Source organism: Ylistrum balloti, unplaced genomic scaffold (genome assembly GCF_031769215.1).
Source record: "Ylistrum balloti isolate Yb309-2 unplaced genomic scaffold, AGI_CSIRO_Ybal_v1 Utg371184, whole genome shotgun sequence".
Taxonomy (NCBI): Eukaryota; Metazoa; Mollusca; class Bivalvia; order Pectinida; family Pectinidae; genus Ylistrum; species Ylistrum balloti.
In genome coordinates, this window is record NW_026782645.1 from 259,337 (window position 1) to 282,247 (window position 22,911).

Below are 22,911 nucleotides of genomic sequence, written 5' to 3' on the forward strand. Positions count from 1 at the left end.
GATCTTCAGGTGTTGTGGTGTATATGTAAGTCTGAAACATCTAAGATCTTCAGGTGTTGTGGTGTATATGTAAGTCTAAATGGCCTAAGATCTTCAGGTGTTGTGGTGTATATGTAAGTCTGAATGGCCTAAGATCTTCAGGTGTTGTGGTGTATATGTAAGTCTAAATGGCCTAAGATCTTCAGGTGTTGTGGTGTATATGTAAGTCTAAATGGCCTAAGATCTTCAGGTGTTGTGGTTTATATGTAAGTCTAAATGGCCTAAGATCTTCAGGTGTTGTGGTGTATATGTAAGTCTGAAACATCTAAGATCTTCAGGTGTTGTGGTTTATATGTAAGTCTGAAACATCTAAGATCTTCAGGTGTTGTGGTTTATATGGAAGTCTAAATGGCCTAAGATCTTCAGGTGTTGTGGTGTATATGTAAGTCTAAATGGCCTAAGATCTTCAGGTGTTGTGGTTTATATGTAAGTCTAAATGGCTTAAGATCTTTGAGTTAGGTAGTGTATATGTTAGAGAATGAATGTTAAAGATAAATGGCATGATCACATTAAACATCAACATTGATGCAGGTGAATAAAAATTGAATCAAGGTTGTCTCAACGTTGACCTCTGACCTTGCTAAATTATCAGACAAAAATAATGTAATACCAATTGAAAAATTGAAAAAAATATTGTGAAAGAAATTTTAGAAAGTGTTATGTGATTTACAGCATTAACCAACTTTGATATGATTGACAAATTTGATCTGATGTCATTGTGTTGTTTCTATAATAAAGGACCTAGATCTGATATACTGAGTAATTTTCAGTTGATGTGAATTGTCCCGCTGATTCCTTCACATGTGCATCAAACAAGAAACGTGGACGATATGCCTGCATCGACCGACGTTATGTATGCGATGGTGTCAAGAACTGTCTTAGCGGTGAAGATGAAACGGTAAACTGCGCAGAGGTCACATGTCAACAAGGCCAGTTTAAGTGTGCTAACGGAATCTGTATCGCCCAGAGGTTTTACTGCGATCATGATAATGATTGTGGTGATGACTCGGATGAACCAAAGACTTGTGGTAAGATCAGTCAGCACACGTTTTATACCAAACCATATCATTTATCAGCCCAGGTTAACTGTGATGAACATGACAATGTATCAAATAGCATTCTTAATATCGTTTTTACCAATTTATGATGCCTAAATCTTAAGCTCTCTGAATATTAGAAACAGATTTTCATTATACATTAGAGAATGATACATGTTATAGAAATTTAGGAAGGGAAGCTGATAGATTGGGACTTGCCAATGAAAAAATATCTCTGTACTTCTTGTGAGAGTGAACCTTTCACAGTGTTACTGACAACCAAAACTGCCAGTTTCAGTCACAACTGTTTTGTAGAAGAGACACAATAAGGATGCAATGTATTCACTGCCTTTATATAGTGATTTACCTTTTTTGTTAATATTTTGTGCTCATTTGTCGAGAAAAATGTCTGAAAAAAGGTTGTTATGCAAATGATCCTTATTCTGACTCCTTCATCCTTATTTGTCATGATAAGATATTTCACTCTGAGAGATTGCATCAATGTTTTAGCCTCAAAGATCTAGCTTGTTTGCTATACATATGCTCGCTTTGTTATATTGTGAGCTGAATTTTTTCACAGATTACCCAGAATGTGGTGCAGGAAAATTTACCTGTTCAGACAAGCGTTGTATCCCACTGTCATACTTGTGTGATGGTGCCAAGGACTGCTCCGATGGTTCCGACGAAAAAGCTGCACGCTGTGGTAGATATCGCCAAGCCTATACCTCAATATGTATAAAGATGTATAGATAGTGTCTTCCTTGTTTTGTAGTCTGGAAATTTAGGAAACTGGCTGGAAATATCAGAGGAGAAAGTACTCATAAGTGCTTTAATGATACAGTTTGGAAATTTACTTTCTAATTTTCTTTCTAATTAGGAATAAGAGTTGGTTTGACAGTTCATTTGTGAAATGCTGATTTTTTTTCTGTTTCATATATTTTTTTCTTGCCTAAATTTTTATATGTCTTCTTGGTATTGTTCTGAAAGCACTTCTATGTTTACATCACTATGGATATTTCATCTAATATTCATAAAAATTTTCTGGTCCATAAAGATTGAGGATACATTCACTGAGAATTTTGTTTAAAAATAGTATTTATAAGAGTTGAGGAAGGGGAACAACAACATCATTGTTTACAAAGCATTGTTTATGCATCTGAAATTATTTGTTTTACTTATCTCTCAATCTCTAGCTGTATATGTTTTGAATACTTGTTATCTGTCAGTGAATAGAAATGATGAGACAGGATAGTTTCTGAGTGTTTTGATGAGAACAATTGTATTCTATTTTTTTCATTACAATAAACCGGGTATATGTATTTCTGGTAACGTTTGGTTAGAGAGATTTCTCTTTATTTCGATAGGATTAGCATCTGTTTTAATGGTTAACATGGGTCCTTGGTTCAAATCCTGGAGGAGGCATTGAAATGAATAATGACCACTCTTACATAATTAACAAAAATATTTTGATTTCCAGCTGCAGCCACAGAGAAACCAGAGTGTCCTGACGGACAGTTTAAATGTGCCAATGATAACTGTATTGACTATCAGCTGGTCTGTAACAAGGTAGACAACTGTGGTGATGAGTCGGATGAGGACAGATGTTGTAAGTGTATTTACTGTTATACTGAGACGTTTCATGCTGTTGACCCCAGTAGATGGTAGTCGACACAGGTGAAATGTTTTTTTGAAAATATGATGAGCCAGAAAAGGACAGATATTAACCCCAGGTGAAGGTATTTGAAAGAGGTGAAATGTTTTGATAATAATAAATTATGATGAGTCTGAAAAGGACGGTTGTGTGCCCGTTTGCCAACACCAGCTAGATGAAAGAAAAAGGAAAAACAGTTATAGTCTGCTCTATAAAAGTGCCACCTGTTACCTGTACAGATAAATTTACCTGTATATAACATTTCTATATTTTCAAATTACTGTGACGGGTGAGAAATGGACAGTTTGTTAGATCAGAGAAGAAAGTAATTAGTAAAGAGAGTGAGGAGTGTGATGATATTGGTGTGAGGGTTGTTGGACAATGGTGTGTGGATGTAAGGTCCATTTCCTGTAATTGGTAGAAAGGTAAAATCTGGAACCTTAGAAAGGGAGTGGGCATCTGAAACAAGACTTCATTGAGATAGGCCCACCTCCTCAGTATAGAACTGACCAATAGAATCAGAGAATAGAACTGAAAGGAATGACATTTAGACTATCTATATATTAGATGACATAGATAAGATAAGGAGGGAGTTTAGAGAGAGAGTCCGGATACAGAGTCACGGAGAGCAAGTTGAGATTGGAAATACAGAGAGACCACATGTTAGAAAAGATTGTATAGAAGAACCAACAAAATAAAAGGATGTGGAACTGTCCATGGGAGAAGAGTTATTTATATTGATTCCCCAAAAACAAGAAGGATGTAGACCGCACGGTCACATTACTATGAAGTAAAAAGATGATATACATATGTATATAGAACTTTAGTTTCTTAAAATAAAAATAAAAAAAATTAATACAGTTAAAAAAAAGTATTTTTGATTTCCTCAAAATCTTATACATTCATAATATATACTTACATTTTAAATAAATATATATACAAGTTAATTAAGTAGCACTACCAATATTAATTAACATAAAAAATGACTAATATTGCGAATGATAAATACAAATAGCACTAATATCATTAATGTAATTGTATATAACAGGTACATTGTAGGTGTATTTACTGTAGTGTTATATCATTAAGATTTTAACAATTATGTAGTTATCTTCCCGGATTTTTTTATAGATACACTAAATGTCTTTACTATATATATTTTCTAACATTTTTCTGTCTTTGTCAATAATTCTATTTCTGGAGTATTTCTTGCTGAAGAGTTTCAAAGATTTGTTTACTTTTATCTATTGACATGACAGCATTTTACTTACCAAAAGTAGGTCACTGTTACCCGTATTTTGATCCTGACATGTGTATAAAGCTAAACTGAATAAGAAAAAGAAAGACATGTTTGAACAGGTACTTATCATTCAAAGTATACATTTAAGACAGAAAACAATATGAAGTGATATTGGGTATTAATAGAGCTATACCTATAACAACAACTACTTGCACTGGCCTAAGTACAACCTGAATACATGAAAATGGACCTCTCACTTTAGCTCATTATTTTATTAGTTACCTGGCCCAAAGGGCCAAGTGAGCTAGAGGGATATTGTGGCGTCCGGCGTCAATCTGTCGTCTGTCAACTTTACCTATAAATTATAACTAGTCTTCCCTTAGATAGAATTAATAAACTTCAGCAAATTAAACCAGGTGAGCAATACAGTACCTGTGGGCCTCTTTTTATTAATGACATTTATCATCATATGACATGTGATTTTGATGCGCAACTTTGACATAATTTGCTTTACATATGAATTAGATATTTAACCTTGACATGCCTGTTTCACTTTGCTATTAAATTTGATGTGTGACTTTGATGGTGTATAACTTGATTTTGAAGACATTGATGAGTGCAGTCAGGACGACATGAACCAGTGTGAGCAAAAATGTGTTGACTCCATCACCAGCTTTAAGTGTGACTGTTTCCCCGGCTACACACTCAGGAATGACAAGATCTCCTGTCGAGGTAATTAAAACACACAAGTTGGATCATTTTAATAACAACACTTTATATTATAGCTTTATATTGAGGCAAATTGATCAAGAGAGAAATAAACAACACATAACATATAAAAATGAAGGGGATTTTGTATAGTTTGATATGATACCCACCACTAATTAATAACCTACAGATGCATCTGTTTTATTCATTTCAGACATTGATGAATGTAAAGAGGTTCCAGGGGCCTGTAGCCAGGGATGTTTGAACTCGCCAGGAAACTATACCTGTAAATGTAATGAGGGATACTCCAAAACAGGAAACATGCGGTTCTGTAAGAAAAATGACAGTAAGTATGACACAGGGTTATATACGACGGAAAAAAGTAAACAGGTTTTTTTTCCTGTCTCATAATATCTGTTAGTCTCTTAATCCATCTATTTGTCCCTCTGTTTGTCTTTCTCTCATTGCATCAGTTTGTATCTCTGTTTGTTTTTCTGTCTCTATGTCCATATGTTTGTTCTTCTTTCTGTCTCTGTTTATCTGTTTGGTTTTAATTGTGTATGAATAGTAAGACTGATTAAAAAAACAAAATGCCAGATGTTGGCCATCTTAAAATTGGACAGACTGAAGTCTATGGAAAAGTGGTGGAAGGACCTTTCTCAGATATCATGTTTCCCATGCTTTCTTATTGTGCATGACAAAATTTAGAATTAATTGAAAAAACACAAAAAATTAGAGGAAAGAAGAGAAGAGATCTAGCTAAAGTGAACTTCGAAAGTAATGTCCTTCTATGGTATTCTTACCTTGTTCACTTGCTCAGTATAAAATATATAAAAAGTTGAGGAGGTTTAGAAAACTGGTTGACTTATTTGTTGTCAGATATTAAGCCTTGGCTGATCTTTACCAACAAATATTACATCCGGGAACTGTCAATTGATGGCCAGCACTACAGACGTGTCGCACAGGGCTTCGACAGTGTTGTTGGGCTTGACTTTGACTATGCAGAAGACTGTTTGTACTTCACTGATGTAAAAGCAAAGAAGATGTATCGAATGTACCTCAATGGAACTGGAAAAGAGGCTATCGTCAAACATGACATCTCTGGAGCAGAAGGAATGGCTGTCGACTGGATTGCAAAGTAAACTCACAATAAGACGGTTCAGTGTTTTGTGGTCTTCTCATTCAGATTGGGGGTCTAACTACTTTTAATATAATATCATGAGTTATGGCAGTTTACTTTGAACTGTGTGGATTTGGCTTTAATTGACAATTAAAGGGACATCAGATCAAACATATTTTTTGTAGAAATTGGATGGGCATATTGCTTACACCCCAAACTATGTCCTGCTGCTGTCTAAAAACTCATAGTGCATCTTGAATGTCCAGTTTGACCACTAAAATAATTCTCTGAATACAATGTCTGTAATATAAAGCTCATAACAAATTTCAAAACGGAGCATCTACATATGTTTGTGATGATGAAAGCACAGTGGACCTATGGTAATCCTGACACCGATCTGGTGTGAATGGAGAAAAGTCCTGTTGTATCGTTAGTTTATATTGTAGATTTCAAATCTGTCAGTAATTGTTTCATTTCATTCTCTGCAAATTCCAACAGCAATTGTCTGTAAAAGCAGGATATGGGAAATTTTTTTTTAAATCTTACGGCCCAGTGATGTCCCTTTAACAGTGATAATAGAGTGCAGATGATATCTTAATGAGTATATATAGAACATGTAATGACTATAAATAGAATATCTAATGACTGAAAATAGAATATGTAATGACTATAAATAGAATAGGTAATGACTGTAAATAGTATATCTAATGACTATGAATAGAATATCTAATGACTAAAAATAGAATATGTAATGACTATAAATAGAATATGTAATGACTATAAATTGTATATGTAATGACTGTAAATAGTATATCTAATGACTATAAATAGAATATCTAATGACTATGATTAGAATATCTAATGGCTATAAATAGAATATCTAAGGACTGTTTATAGAACATCTATTACATTAAGATCAATCAGAAGTTAAACAACAATAAATGTGTTTACCAACATGAGAGTTGATAAAATTTCAAATAACTACTTTTTTAACTTTCTTTTGTATGTGAGTCATGAGTGTTATACATCATTTGAAAAGTATTTTACTGTTTTAATTATAATTCTGACATATGTCAAATATCATGTTTGTCCACTTGTCATATTTTTATGATTTTTCTCCAAGGAAAATTTACTGGGTGGACAGTAAACGATCGTCCATGTTTGTCACAGAGACCAATGGTACCAATCGCCTGGCATTGATTCGCCGTGGCTTTGTCAAGAGTCCTCGTGCTATCGTAGTTGATCCAGCTAATGGGTAAGTTACCCTTCAAGTGCGGTTATGTATGTCTCAGATAGTCAGAGACCAAGAAGTATTTAAAGCATTGTCCCTATCTCTCATTGAAGAAATGCTAAAATTTTCAGAATATTTTCAAGATACTTCAATGAAATTTGTATAAAGAAATCTGTATCATCATAAATTTTAGCACTAACCTTGAAGATTAATGATGACCTTGAACTTTACGTTAGATTAGTGATGACCTTGAACTTTACTTTAGATCAGAAGTGACCTTGAACTATACCTTAGATCAGTAAGTGAAATCAAAATTGATGTCTATCCAGGAGAAGTGTTTAGTAATACTTACTTTCTCAGAATACTCAGGGTAACCAGTTTATTTAGACCTCCCCAATCATCCCCAGCTTTCTAGGAATACTCAGGGTAACCAGTTTATTTAGACTTCCCCAAACACCCCAAGCTTTCTAGGAATACTCAGGGTAACCAGTTTGTTTAGACTTCCCCAATCACCCCCTGCTTTCTAGGAATACTCAGGGTAACCAGTTTATTTAGACTTCCCCAATCACCCCCTGCTTTCTAGGAATACTCAGGGTAACCAGTTTATTTAGACTTCCCCAATCACCCCCAGCTTTCTAGGAATACTCAGGGTAACCAGTTTATTTAGACTTCCCCAAACACCCCAAGCTTTCTAGGAATACTCAGGGTAACCAGTTTGTTTAGACTTCCCCAATCACCCCCTGCTTTCTAGGAATACTCAGGGTAACCAGTTTATTTAGACTTCCCCAATCACCCCCTGCTTTCTAGGAATACTCAGGGTAACCAGTTTATTTAGACTTCTCCAATCACCCCCAGCTTTCTAGGAATACTCAGGGTAACCAGTTTATTTAGACTTTCCCAATCACCCCCAGCTTTCTAGGAATACTCAAGGTAACCAGTTTATTTAGACCTCCCCAATCATCCCCAGCTTTCTAGGAATACTCAGGGTAACCAGTTTATTTAGACTTCCCCAAACACCTCAAGCTTTCTAGGAATACTCAGAGTAACCAGTTTATTTAGACTTCCCCAATCACCCCCAGCTTTCTAGGAATACTCAAGGTAACCAGTTTATTTAGACTTCCCCAATCACCCCCAACTTTCTAGGAATACTCAGGGTAACCAGTTTATTTACAGGTTTTGTATATTCTTGAGTCATCTAGGTCATTTAGACTCTTTGTCAAGCTGCATCAATAAATACTATATAGCAATGTCATGTGACCTTTTTGTTGCCTTAGTTACGCATACTGGACAGACTGGAGCCTGTCGCCATATATTGGCTGTATTGGGATGGACGGGTCAAACCCCAAAAAAGTGATCACGAACAAGTTGGGCTGGCCAAATGCTCTCACAATCGATTATGAAACATCTCACCTGTGGTGGGGCGACGCCCATCTGGACTATATTGAGTAAGTATAGTAGTCATTTCGATATGATACTCAAGGGGAACTAACTGCATCTAATCAGTTCACTTCAGACTTACCTGAGAAAGGAGATCTTACAGTTTCCTTGATACAAAACACAGATTCTGTTTTTCAAGTTGATAATACTTGAGTTTTAACCATGAAGTGTTCTAATGGTTGCTGACCTGTAATGGTGTTGTTGAAGGTATGCCAGAGTGGACGGCACTGACCGTAACATTGTCATGCAGGCCACTGTGCCACACCCTTTTGCCATCACTGTGTTTGAGGACTGGATGTATTGGACTGACTGGAACCACATGAGTATTGAAAAAGCCAACAAGTTCACGGGAGCGAACCATACCTGGTTACAGAATACGACACACCGCCCAATGGATATGCACATCTACCATCCACTGCGGCAAAAGGAAGGTAGGATTATCTCCCTTTGATTCTATTAAGGATGCACTCAGTCAGACAAAATCATGCACTAACTTCAAAGGAAGGTAGGGCTATCTCCTTTGAGTGTAGTAAGTTTGCACTCCATTGGAGGGCAGGGATATCTTCCTTTGATTCTAACAAGCATGCACTCGGATCAGTCAGAAGGAAGTAAGTGTTTTCTTACTTGGAGCATACACTTAATTTGAGCAAAGGTAAAATGACCTTATATTGGATATACATTTACACAAGAAATGTTATCTCTCCTAGATTGTATACTGTAAACAAACCTGGTTTAAGAACAAAGTTTTTAAGGGATACTCTGCCCACATTAGGATTTCATAGATGCTTTTTAAGAAAATTGTACAAAAGTATCTAATTTTATCCTTATGAAAATTGCATGACTTGATTTCCCCAAAATATCAACTTTTGCTATTTATTTGAGGAAATTCCATTTAGATCTATCTATCTGTCTCACGGGGACATGTTTGTAGCCACACATATCATTCTTACAGAAATATCTGTTAGTGTCATTTCAATGTAGTTTGTGTTATCATTGACAAATATGACGGGAACAACGTCTTTTACCATCTCACTGCTGCTTACATCCGACATTGAGGATTTGTCTTGCAGCCTCGCTTTTCTAACTGATCATGTGATAAGCTTGCTGTATTAACACATTCTAATTTTACTGGTCAGGAGATGTTTCCACAATTTTGCTTGTCCGACGTGACCACAGGAAGGACATGATAACTTTAGATAGTCATAAGAGATACATTTAAAACAAATTGAGCAACAAAAAATCTGTCCAACTTGGGTGGAATGTCCTTTCAATAAAGCTGGAATTATTTGGGCAAAAATATTATTAAGTTGCCTCTGTATGTTATTTATACATAGCAATTAATAGCATGAATTCCTCAAAATATGCCAAAGTTTAGTCAAAAAGTGATAAAAGACTAAAATTGGATTATGCTAAATTAAGTATGGTAACAGTATTAGCTAAATTAGACAAAGAAAGATAAGGTTCTTTTTCATTTGTTGCATCAGTTATGAAAGCATTTTGTCTTACATCTATAACAAATGCAGTGTGGTAGAAAAAGGCTGTTATAGGGTTATCTGCCCTTGTTTGAATTACACATATGAAATACTTCTTCCTGTTTTTCATGAACTGTTGTACACAGAAAATCACTCCTTGTAGGGGGACTTGTCTTAGGTTATATGGTTATCTGCCCTTGTTTGAATTACACATATGAAATACTTCTTCCTGTTTTTCATGAACTGTTGTACACAGAAAATCACTCCTTGTAGCGGGACTTGTCTTAGGTTATATGGTTATCTGCCCTTGTTTGAATTACACGTATGAAATACTACTTCCTGTATATCATGACCTGTTGTACAAAGAAAATCACTCCTTGTAGCGGGACTTGTCTTAGGTTATATGGTTATCTGCCCTTGTTTGAATTACACATATGAAATACTTCTTCCTGTTTTTCATGAACTGTTGTACACAGAAAATCACTCCTTGTAGGGGGACTTGTCTTAGGTTATATGGTTATCTGCCCTTGTTTGAATTACACATATGAAATACTACTTCCTGTATATCATGAACTGTTGTACACAGAAAATCACTCCTTGTAGGGGGACTTGTCTTAGGTTATATGGTTATCTGCCCTTGTTTGAATTACACATATGAAATACTACTTCCTGTATATCATGAACTGTTGTACACAGAAAATCACTCCTTGTAGCGGGACTTGTCTTAGGTTATATGGTTATCTGCCCTTGTTTGAATTACACATATGAAATGCTACTTCCTGTATATCATGAACTGTTGTACACAGAAAATCACTCCTTGTAGGGGGACTTGTCTTATGTTGACTTCTGTAGGGAAGGTAGGATGTCTTCTATATAGAGGGCTTGGATGTTCCATGGAATCTGGTGAAGAGCAAAGGTGTTCTAATATGATTGATCTTTTATCAGCCTCCTTTCGTTAACCATGTAGGACTATAGTTTTATGTGGTAACCACCCATTCTTACTGGCTTTCTGTCTGTGTGGGTTTTCCTCCTGCTATTTTGTCGGTGGTGTTCTATTACTTACACTACTGGTCACGTGTGAACTTCATCCTTAGTGTGGGTTCAAAGAAAAGTTTGGGCTCTCCTTCATTACCTGTTGAAGGAAATTCTTCATTGGGTCATGGGTTCATTCACAATATATAATTTTACTTTTGACGGGGAACTGTCTCTGAATAGTTTACTTGTCCTTTTTCTTTCAGGCCCAAATCCATGTGGAACAAACAATGGAGGCTGTTCCCATCTCTGTCTCATTGCTCCTGGAGGACGTGAATTTTCCTGCAAATGTCCCGACAACTTCATGATGGCCCCAGATCAGCATACCTGTATTGCTAACTGTACAAGTGGCCAATTCCGGTGTGGAATTTCTGACGATCGCTGTATCCCTTCTCTATGGAAATGTGATGGCGAGGAAGACTGTAAGGATGGATCAGACGAACCAGAGGATTGCCGTAAGTCTGTCCTGTCACTGATAAGTCTGTCATGTCACTGTCGTAAGTCTGAAAAAGATGGAGTTTATTTTTATATATCGTATTACTAAAAAAGATGCTTACTTTTTATTGTGTCGCCTGCAGTGCTAGTGAACACTTCGGGATCACTTTGTCCATCGTCACACGTCGGCGGCGTCGTCGTCCGTAAGAAAGCTTTTCGGACTTTTTTCAGTAATGTTTTGAGTTATCAAAATGAAATTTGGCATATGGCTTTTTGTTGCAAGGGTACAGATAAAGTTCGATTCCCGGCTGTCGGTGACCCTTTTTGGCAGAGTTATGCCCCTTTCAACTTTGAAAATTTCCTGGGAATATTGTTTTCCGGACTTTTTAGCCCACCATCATCAGATGGTGGGGTATTTAAATCGCCCTGCGTCCATGGTCTGTCCGTCCGCAAAAAATTCTTGTTACCGCTATTTCTGGGAAAGTACTGGATGGATCTTTCTCAAATTTCATATGCAGTTTCCCCTTGGTCCCTAGTTGTGCATTGTACCTTTTTTGAACTGATTCGAATTCAAGATGGCTGACAGACGGCCATCTTGGATTTTGGAAGTAAAAGTTTGTTATCGCTATTTCTTGGTAAGAACTGGATGGATCTTTCTCAAATTTCATCTGCAGGTTCCCCTTGGTCCCTAGTTGTGCATTGTACCTTTTTGGACTGATCTGACAGCCATCTTGGATTTTGAGAGTAAAATCTTGTTACCGCTATTTCTGAGAAAGTACTGGATGGATACTTCTGATATTTCATAGGTATTGGTTTACCTTGGTCCCTTGTTGTGCATTGTACTTTTTTTTTTTACTTATTTGAAATCAAGGTGGCCCACAGGCAGCCATCTTGGATGTCGACAGTAAAACAGCACAAGCATATTTACTTAGATATTCTATCATATTGATTCAAGACCATGTCCATTATCCACCTGTAACTGACTGCTATCTAATAATACTTTGGGATCTTTTTCAAATGATATTTGCTAATAGGTGCTTAATAAAAATATCTTGTGCCATCATTGAGTACATTCAATGAAGACCAGTTCATGAACATTTACAAAACCTGTAACAAACAAAAAAAAATAAACAAATCTTCAAGAACTGAAAACAGATCCTCAAATGGTGGGCGCCAAGATCCCTCTGGGATCTCTTGTTGGCTTATGCTTTGAGTTATCGAAATGAAATTTGGTATTACAACTTTATGGTTGATCATTGCACATCCAGTTCAATTTCTAGGTGACCGTGACACATACAGTTCTGAGGAACTCTTGTAATTTTGTAGAATTTACACGGCGATATGTGTATATATATACGGTGTATTTAGGTCAAATTGTTTTACTTATACTGTATTTTACCGCAAATAAGCCCCCACACCCAGTTCAAAAAAGACTGTCAAAAGAGGGGAGGGGGCTTATTTGCGGGCAACCCCCCTGTTCACGAGATGTACGTGTGTCCGCCATCTTGGATTTTTCATCATAAGGAACGATAACTTGGCCTATTTGTCATCAAAAATAACCCAAAGACGAAAATAGGATCAATAATTTTTAACAATATAACAAAATATACTAAATAGCTAATCCTCCAGCCCGAATCCTCCGAATAGGAGAGTCTCGTCATCGGACTCGTCTGAATCAAATCAGATGCTGTGGGCCCGTGTCACATCAAGTTCCTGCTGTAGGAACTCATCAATCTCGCGGACGTCCATGCTGACATCCTCACGAAGACGGCGCGACATCCTAGACAGTTACAGGCCACACACCTTCCCAGAATACGACGCACATCATCCGTGTTTGGTCCCCACACACGCGTCACCCTTGCGACTTCTCTCCTCTTGGACTGCAGTTGATAACCAGAGATGGCTCGACCCTCAGCGTGTTCCTCGACGAACCAGTCAAACACGGCGTCGTCAATCTTAATGGACCTGGGCGCTGGGTTGGTACCAAGCTTCTTCTTCTTGGAGTTTGTTCCTTTTCCATGGGCAAGGAGTTTCTCGAAGTCTCTGTCCCACTGTCTGACGAGTTTCCTGTCGACGGAGAATTCTCGTGTTGTCTGATGGAGATTTCGGCCATTGTACCGGAACCAGTTGACGATGTCCAACTTCTCCTTTACTGTGTAACGTCTTCATGTAGCAGGCATGATGATTTTGTGTCTTGGTTGGATTTTTACTCTCTATTTAACGACACTAATATGGCTTGGGACTCAACGTGTCAAAATCTTCTCAACACGTCAAAGCGACACTGTTGTTTTAGCGTGTTTTGAGCGAGGTCCTCTCGCTCAGTTGCTGTGATTGTTAGCTAATTATCACCAGTTAAAATAACAAAAAAGTGGTCACCTGTGAACACTACAAGAACAAACCCTTCATAATTACACCTGGCAATTAAATGTAAGTACTGCTTTATCGTCACACGTGTTGTTTTTTTTTTTTTTTTTGAAAAAAAGTTGGGGGGCTTAATTGCAAATACCCCCTATTCCTGGCAAATTGGGGGGGGGGGGCTTATTTGCGTTGAAATACGGTAACATAACTCATAAACAGGAAACAGAAATATTTGACTTGGAAAAGAGCACCTGTTTTTAAAAAATGTGAAAGGAGCATGTCACCAAGGAAAAGATCTACAGTTTTTTAAAATTTGGGACAAGTGATGAAAAGAAATCTGCATGCCCTTTTAAAACTTCTAATGTATGAAGTAATGAATTAAGATGCCTTAATATGGAATCAGTCATAGAATCCTGACTAAAAACACAATTCTACACTTAATGGGTTTAAAACAAGAATCTCTACATTTTGTTAAAATAATTTCCACAAACAAATGAACATCTATTTTGGAATTTTGATAAACTTTTTGACATTTTAAGAAAAGCTGGCTTTATCTTCAGACAGTTCTAGAGATGCTGACTTGTTAATAGATGATCTTGTCTTATCATTGTTGAAACAATACATCTTTGAAATGAGATGTATGGTAAAGGAGTTTAATTTAATAAGCCCAAGAAAAATAACTTACTCTACAAATTGAGTACATTGTTTAAGAAAGGCCTGTAAACAAAAGACAGAATTACAAGTTAAAGCGGGAAAATGATGTGTCATATGACAGGAATAATTACTAGATTTAGTATAATATCTAGAAACAACCAGTCTGAGGTTTGCAGCCCAACCCCCTCCTCTTCTCCCATATACGTGGTATGTGAGTGTGTGTATATCCATACATACTGTACAATCAATGTCTCAACAGAAGTTCTTTCTGTATATGCAATATATGGTGACTAGTCTTTACCAGGGTTACACAATACACCAATATTACAGGAAGTTCTTTGATTTCAGCTCCAAAGCACTGCGCCCCTGGACAGTTTGAATGTCGGAATAAGAATTGTACATATGGTTTCCGCGTTTGTGACCTAGTCGACGACTGTGGCGACAATTCTGATGAGGAAGCATGTGATGAACGGCGCTGTGAGGCTTGGCAGTTCAAATGTGGCACCAATAAATGTATTCCACGAGGATGGCGATGTGATGGATCGGATGACTGTGGCGACAACTCAGATGAAAATGATAATCAGTGTAGTAGGTGTCATGAAAAGTTTGTTGACTCTACACCATGTTTCGTAGAACCATTGTAGTGATCTGTTTACCTACGTTACACATTGATACTCTTCATTCTGTCTGTTAGATATTGTCCTCAAAGTTGTCAGCAGTTTATACTTCATTTCAATAAAATATATATGCTACCTTAAAGTTTTTATTTAGTTATCAATTGTTTGTAGATTTGTTATTTCGTAATAGTGTTCTATATTTAGAAATGTTATTTCTCTCCTAGAGAATGTGACCTGTGGATCCCACCAGTTTACTTGTGATAATGGCAAGTGTATCCCCAGTACATGGAAGTGTGACTATGATGATGACTGTGGGGACCGGTCCGATGAGAAACAGGAGTGGAACTGTAGTAGGTCATTTTAGTAAGATTAAACTTGACTAAATAATGATGAACTGAATTTCATTGAAATTGTTCTACAATTAGTCAACTGTCATCAGGTCAACGTCAAAGTTCAGTCACAGGTCAATGATTAAGGTCAGAGTTCAGATTACATTAATCCTAACAGTGAAAAAATACACATAGAGTGCTGCTAACATTGTATTTGTTCTTACCAAGCAACTCGGCAGTGTCAGAAAGGTTGGTGGAGATGTAAGACAAACTACCGCTGTATCCCCGACTGGCAACGATGTGATGGGCGTGATGATTGCCGTGATAACAGTGATGAAGATAAGGATAATTGCCCGAAATGTCATCCAACAGGAGATTGGCAGTGTGCCAATAAGCGCTGTATTCCCAAACGCTGGCTTTGCGACTTTGACAATGACTGCGATGACAAAAGTGATGAGGATCCTCTCATGTGTGGTATGTAACTCTCCTTTATTGGAGGTGTTACTGATTAGTAAGTAAAGTGTAATATGTAACTCTCCTGTGATGGAGGTAGTCACTGTAGTGATGTAAGTAATTGTAGTATGTTACTCTACAGTGTCGGAGGCAGCTTATATGAAAGCAGAGTTTGGTATTGAACTCTTTTGTAAGAGAGGATTCATAATTTTGTTGGTAAATGTCCCCTTGGTGGGAGTTAAAATATAGAAACATTTTTAGATGAGAGAAATTGGATCATCATATGATATTGTATCCAATCACATTACAGCAAAGAAGTATCGGAAGTGTTCAGAGTCCGAGTTCCTGTGTAAGAACAAGAAGTGTATCCCCAGTAAGATGAGATGTGATAATGACAATGACTGTGGTGATAATTCTGATGAAGATCCACACTACTGTAAAGGTAAATCCCATATTTCACTAAGCAGAGTTACCTCCCTTATTTTTTCTTTAAACACATGTCCTTGTAATGTTTCATATGCAACAAAATTAGCACCTTGTTTTATATTTCAGTGCCTGACAGTATTTGCTTTAATCAAGTTACTTTTTAGTCCCCTGCCGGTGAAACCGGAGGGGACTAAAGTGTTTGTCTCTGTCTGTCCGTCTGTCTGTCCGTCCGTCAGTCTGTCTGTCGGGATGTTGGTTTCCAGACAATAACTTGAGAACAGATTGATGGATTTGGATCAAACTTCACACAATGGTAGTTTATAAGGCAATAAAGTGTGGCTTTTGTTTGGGGTCAAAAGGTCAACTACAAAGGTCACTTTTACTAAAAATAGAAATTGTCACATTTTAGTTTCTGGACAATAACTTGAGAATGGATTTGGATGAAACTTCATACAATGGTAGTTTATAAGGCAATATAGTGTGGGATTTTGTTTGGGGTCAAAAGATCAACTAAAGGTCACTGTTACTAAAAATAGAATCTTGTCACAATTTAGTTATCAGACAATAATTTGAGAACGGATTAATGGATTTGGTTGAAACTTGATACACTGGAAGCTTGTAAATAATAAAACAAGATACTTCTGATACAGAACAAGTTCTACATTACTTGAAAAAATAATGTATTTATACTTCAATTAGATCATGGGGCCAACATATAAACTCGGATCCATAGTAAAGGGTTAGCTTATTACAAACAGTTAAGTACCATTCGCTCCCATTTGCTTTACAACAGAACATTGGTGGGCTTATTAGCAGACATGGCCTTATTTGCTGATAAATACAGTAATTTACGGCAGGGGATTTGTGTTACATGCAACACTAACTGTAAGCTTGTTCTTTTTTGTTTTTAAACTCGCAGTATTCACTTTAAATGTGATGAACTCTCCTTGATATGACTTCAACATTCCTTACAGGGTTTGCCTTAACCAGGATTATCTCCTCTTTTTATCTTACAGAGTACCATAAATGCCAAACTGACCAGGTTCAATGTCCAAGTGGTCATTGTATCAGCAACAAATCCATGTGTGATGGTCAGCGTGATTGTAAGGATGCTTGGGATGAGCAAGCTTGTCCACCACGTTACCCTGGCAACCGGTTCTGTCCCACCAATCAGTTTCAGTGTGATAACACGGTACGATAAACATATGTATATAAATCATCAACCTAATTCATAATGAATACCTCAAGGTCAAGGCCAACATTTCTATCTATAGAAAATTATCGATCAATGTGTTTGTAAGAGATTTTGATCTAATCATATTTAGGAGTATATTTTCAAAAATTTGTTTCAGGGTTCCAAGGTTATTGTCGTTATTACTATTTATAGAATTTTTATCAAACAGTATGGTAATTAATTGCAAGTACAAAATTGTAAGCAGGGACATTCATATCTTATTGACATTTTCTGGTTCTTTTGAGAACTTCTTCTTAAGAACAAGAACATGTTAAGTCATAAACTTAAGCCAATATGTAGCTGGCATATTGTCCTTCATAGTTACAAAATGGAATTGACCATGGTCCAATATTTAACATCTAATGTAGAAATCTCAAACGTTTGTACAATTAGATTAGCAGCTTTTGATGAAGATCTGTCAGTTACAGGGAAGTGATATTTAGTCTGGATCTTACAGTTTTAAAGTTGTTTTAGGTATATTTAACCCTGACCTACTACCTCTACTGTAAAGAGTGATAAGCGACAGATATTAGGTGAGACCTATTCAGGCTTTTTATTCAGAATTCTACTGTGAAAAAGATTTAACAGGAGTGACTTTTCGCAGAATCGTCTTGATTTTTTGCTTACATGACATTGATGATGGTAAATTATCAGATCTGTATTCCTCGTCGATGGCGTTGTGATGGAAACGATGACTGCGGAGATGGATCTGACGAACGCCCAGAGATTTGTCAGCTGATAGACTGCCCCCCAGAGACACGATTCCGCTGTAATAACTTCAAATGTATCCCTCGCTGGAGACTGTGTGACAAAGTGGACAACTGCGGTGACGGCTCTGACGAGAACAACCTTGATCTCTGTAAGATTAAGTACCTAGTGACAGTGGTGATGAATAAAATAAATTTTTATTTCAATAATTCATTGGTGTTCCTTTTCATAACAGGTTCTGTCCTTTAGAAATGAAGATCTGTTCTTCCAGATATCCTAATCTCCTGTGTACATGTATTTATAGGTACACCTCGACCGGTCAAATGCTCCACTGACCAGTATAGATGTGCCAATCGTCAGTGTGTGGATGCTGTCAATGTCTGTAATGCTGTTATGGACTGTGAAGATGCCTCTGATGAACGTGGCTGTCGTAAGTATTTTAGAGTCTCTCAAAAACTTGTCTACCATGATCATGCATTCAAATTTATGTATTCATGTGATGTAACATGGCGTTTGATTGGTCAGTTAAAGTAATTTACCTTGAATATTTGTCCCCTGTATATAAGTACCTTAGCTCACAGCTGGCCCATTCCATCAGTCCTAGAACACCCATTTCATTGATAAGATTATGATAGCAATAGATCCTGCAATGTTTTGGTGTCATCCATTTCATGTTTTGGCTCTTCCCATCACTGAGTTTACTCCATCGTATAAGATGAGGTTTTTCACTCAGCATTACCAGATACCTCATTCATATTTCCTAAAGTCTTGTATTTACTTTAGATTAAATTAAAAAAAAGGTGTAACATTCCAGAGTTGCTATCATTAATACATATATACATTAATGTTGTACATTCAGAAAACACTTTCTGTTGAAATGAATGCACATTATACTTATGTAATAGGATGAGTCAAGGTTTTACACAATCACACACATATTCTGAAATCAGTGCATGGCCTGATGTTGTCAGCCCAGGTTTGGTAGGTTACAACAAATGAAAACTGTCAGAAATGATAATTGACTCAATATAAACAATTACACAATCTGTTGACTTGAGCACATTTCTTCTTTTGTCAATACATGTCATATCTTTTAAAGATAAGTTGTCAGGAAATGTGAACTGCTCCGTACACAATGGCGGCTGTTCCCAGACATGTACTGACCTGAGTGATGGAGGCTATTACTGTTCCTGTCAAGAAGGATACAAAATTGCCGTCAATGACCGTAAATCTTGTGAAGGTAAAATCAACAAAATCAAGTTATATTATCAGCAATTTATTTTAGTTATTTTAGGAATTCAGTTATAATATAAGGCACTTATCTGTAATTACAATACAAGGTATTCATCTGTAATTATAGTAACAGGAATTTATCTGTAATTACAATACAAGGTATTCATCTGTAATTATAGTAACAGGAATTTATCTGTAATTACAATACAAGGTATTCATCTGTAATTATAGTAACAGGAATTTATCTGTAATTACAATACAAGGTATTCACCTGTAATTATAGTAACAGGAATTTATCTGTAGTTACAATACAAGGTATTCATCTGTAATTATAGTAACAGGAATTTATCTGTACTTACAATACAAAGTATTCACCTGTAATTATAGTAACAGGAATTTAACTGTAGTTACAATACAAGGTATTCATCTGTAATTATAGTAACAGGAATTTATCTGTAATTACAATACAAGGTATTCACCTGTAATTATAGTAACAGGAATTTATCTGTAGTTAAAATACAAGGTATTCACCTGTAATTATAGTAACAGGAATTTATCTGTAGTTACAATACAAGGTATTCATCTGTAATTATAGTAACAGGAATTTTTCGTAACTGGACATTGAAAGTCAACTGTGAATATCAGGATAGCACAGAAACATAACTGGAAGGTTACAAAAAATGCACAATCAATATAAGAATATTGTTTTTACTGAGATGTTCCTGATATCACTTATTTTGTTTATAGTATATCTATATGATGAAATGACTTCTCATTTTCGCAGATGTTGACGAGTGTGCACGCTGGGGAACTTTTTGTGCACAGCAATGTAAAAATGTGAAAGGATCATACAAATGTCTGTGTACTGACGGCTTCCATGATGTCAAGGGCAAAGGCACACACTGTAAACCTAAAGGTCAGTTGTCCATCCTTGTGATATCATAACTTTCTGGCATCATATTCTTTGTGACATCAACAAAGACGGACAGATATAAATTAAGAATATCACAAATTCAGATTTTGTATCAGTACAGATTTTTTTTCATGTATGTTTGCAAAAGTATCTTAAGTTATGCGATAAACAGAATCTTACATTCATTTCCATTTAATTTGAGATTTTATGAAACTCATAAAAATTTTTCCATTTTTTACCTTACCAAAGACCTAGTTAAATAAACATTTCTCAGACTCTGTTATAAAACAATCTCAAACTTGTGTAAACTCCCCTATGTAATTTTACTCATTATGTTTATTTCAGGTGGACAGATGCTGATATTTTTTACCAGTGGTCATGAGGTACGCCATATTATCCCTGACAAAAAAGCCTACTCAGGAACACTGAGTTGGGGGCGCCACATGGGGGCATTAGATGTTGATGCTGACCGTCGCCTCCTATATTTCTCTGATTTATCATTGATGAAGATTGAACGCGCAGGAATTCCTGACGATATAAAGAATGGTGGTCCACCGCGCCCACAAGATTTAAATGCAGATGTGACTCAAGTTGAGGGCATTGCTATTGACTGGGTCACAAAGTAGGTCAATATTATACTCATGTTCACTCTGCTTCAACTGGAAATGTTGTGAAATGATAATGGCTTTTCTGTGATAGTGAAATTAATTCTTTATTGTTCCTTACAATTTTATGTGGATAGGGATGAGAAAAAAATAAAAAAAGTCTGTCTGTCATGTCTGGCTACATTGTGTCATGTTCTGATACAATATCACATCTATAGAACCTCACAACTTTGTTTCATGTGAACCTCATATTATCATAACATCAACTTTTACTAATATTGGCGAGGTCATCTGTTAAGGTTAAGAGGTCAAAGGTGACATTTGACAATTTCTGTCTGGTAGTGGGGATATCAATCTCTTATGGATGTCTTCTAGTCTCTCCATTCTTTCAAGTTGTAAAATTGATGTTTTTTACTCCTTAAATCTTCCTTCCTTAAATAACTGGATGTAAAAACTTCATTAAGGAAAAAAGAACTTTTTCTCTTCAGGAATATTTATTGGACAGATTCAAGTCGCAGGACAATATCAGTTGCCCTTGACGATGGCCGATACCAGAAAACTTTGATCAGTGATGATTTGTATCACCCACTGGCCATCATTGTAAACCCGAAACTTGGGTGAGTATTTCTTTCATAACCCTTCATTGAAAAGCTCAAGATATGGAGTCATATTTCATTATAGCGTGGCGTTATCTTTTCTTTCTACTATCAACCCTTATGTAGGGTATTTCTTTTGTTGTTTCTTTGTCAATCATAAAGACTGGGGTTATCTCCCTTTCTACTTTAAAGCCTTAAAGTGTACCCTGAGAGGTCAGCTATGTTGACCTTGAAAAATAGTTCTGCACATAAAATACACTATGCCGAAAACGCGAATGTCGTGAAATGTTCCGTTACTGAGAAAGTGCGACTTTTCTGAAAAACACACCTTTGGCTGAGTGGCGTTGACCTCGTTTTCGGGCACCCAAACCTGTGACGTCATAAGTTCAACGCTTTTGTTGATGCAGCCATATTGTCTTGTGGGGAAGCGGTGTGTATGGTTGTCCTAACACTAACACGGATGGGGTGTCAATGCATGACGTCGATAAATAAAACTGATTGTTGATTAAATAAAAGTATATTTGTTAGGTTGATATTTTGTTATTAATTCTACAACTAAACATTTTAAATTGATAGGCTAGCCTATGACTTGGGCGGTCATAGGAATATTATTCCTTCGTAATCGTGAACGCCTAATACTCGGAGAAGGCCTAGTCGTGAATGGGTCACGGGAATTTTCACCCCGAGAATTTTCATACTACTATTATATAATATAGAATAGAATTATTAGAATTTATAGAATAGGTTATGTGTGTATGTTGTTTGTATAAGGTGTATTTGGTTTTTAGATCTTCCAGCAGACGATGTTGTTTAGTTATTAATTTTGCGATCGTAGAAATAACAATAAGATCAACAATCTTGATTTGAAAACACAGTTCACAGTGTAGAGATGTCATCTAAACTCATAATCACACCTGTGCCAGGTTAGGTAATTAGCACCTCTGTGGCTGGAAAAACAATTGTGACACCTGTGAGGCGACATGCCTGTCGGCTAACAACAGACGCGTACCAGTGCTAGGGTAAAAACTAGTCAAATAATTGTTTAAACTTCTAAAACATCAAATTTTTATTATTAACACAGCGGAGGGTGTTATAATTGGTTGTTGACACCCTATCTATATATATCCATAGTGCTACGAAAATTCCCTGGAAAGAAAAATTCCCCTCGGACGAAACTTCTTTGGTAAAAAAATTCCCCGACACCTCGTGAATGTATGCATAGTCTTGCACAAACGTGATTTCCCGACGTCAGAAATTGTTGATCGAGACTTGAAGATAGTAAAATTAGTCCAAAACCACACCCACTTTTATTTTGTTTCTTTGAAACGACGATTCACTGTTCGACTACTTTCACGACTACTGGTGAGACCCAGTGAAGTACGT

At 36.5% G+C, this 22,911-nt stretch overlaps 1 protein-coding gene across 1 annotated transcript in view; it reads left to right on the top strand.

The window, feature by feature from the left end:
• LOC132561245 (low-density lipoprotein receptor-related protein 2-like) overlaps positions 1–22,911 on the top strand; it is an 88,938-nt gene that overhangs the window by 54,096 nt on the left and 11,931 nt on the right. The window contains exons 43-63 of the mRNA XM_060225974.1: positions 810–1,067; positions 1,657–1,776; positions 2,560–2,682; positions 4,574–4,699; positions 4,890–5,021; positions 5,555–5,813; positions 6,919–7,050; positions 8,301–8,471; positions 8,671–8,894; positions 11,174–11,422; positions 14,763–15,002; positions 15,256–15,381; positions 15,589–15,834; positions 16,124–16,255; positions 17,256–17,431; positions 18,128–18,332; positions 18,486–18,611; positions 19,281–19,421; positions 20,199–20,330; positions 20,673–20,949; positions 21,421–21,549. Coding sequence (XP_060081957.1) covers positions 810–1,067; positions 1,657–1,776; positions 2,560–2,682; positions 4,574–4,699; positions 4,890–5,021; positions 5,555–5,813; positions 6,919–7,050; positions 8,301–8,471; positions 8,671–8,894; positions 11,174–11,422; positions 14,763–15,002; positions 15,256–15,381; positions 15,589–15,834; positions 16,124–16,255; positions 17,256–17,431; positions 18,128–18,332; positions 18,486–18,611; positions 19,281–19,421; positions 20,199–20,330; positions 20,673–20,949; positions 21,421–21,549 — 3,724 coding nt within the window. The remainder of the gene's footprint in view (positions 1–809; positions 1,068–1,656; positions 1,777–2,559; positions 2,683–4,573; positions 4,700–4,889; positions 5,022–5,554; positions 5,814–6,918; positions 7,051–8,300; positions 8,472–8,670; positions 8,895–11,173; positions 11,423–14,762; positions 15,003–15,255; positions 15,382–15,588; positions 15,835–16,123; positions 16,256–17,255; positions 17,432–18,127; positions 18,333–18,485; positions 18,612–19,280; positions 19,422–20,198; positions 20,331–20,672; positions 20,950–21,420; positions 21,550–22,911) is intronic.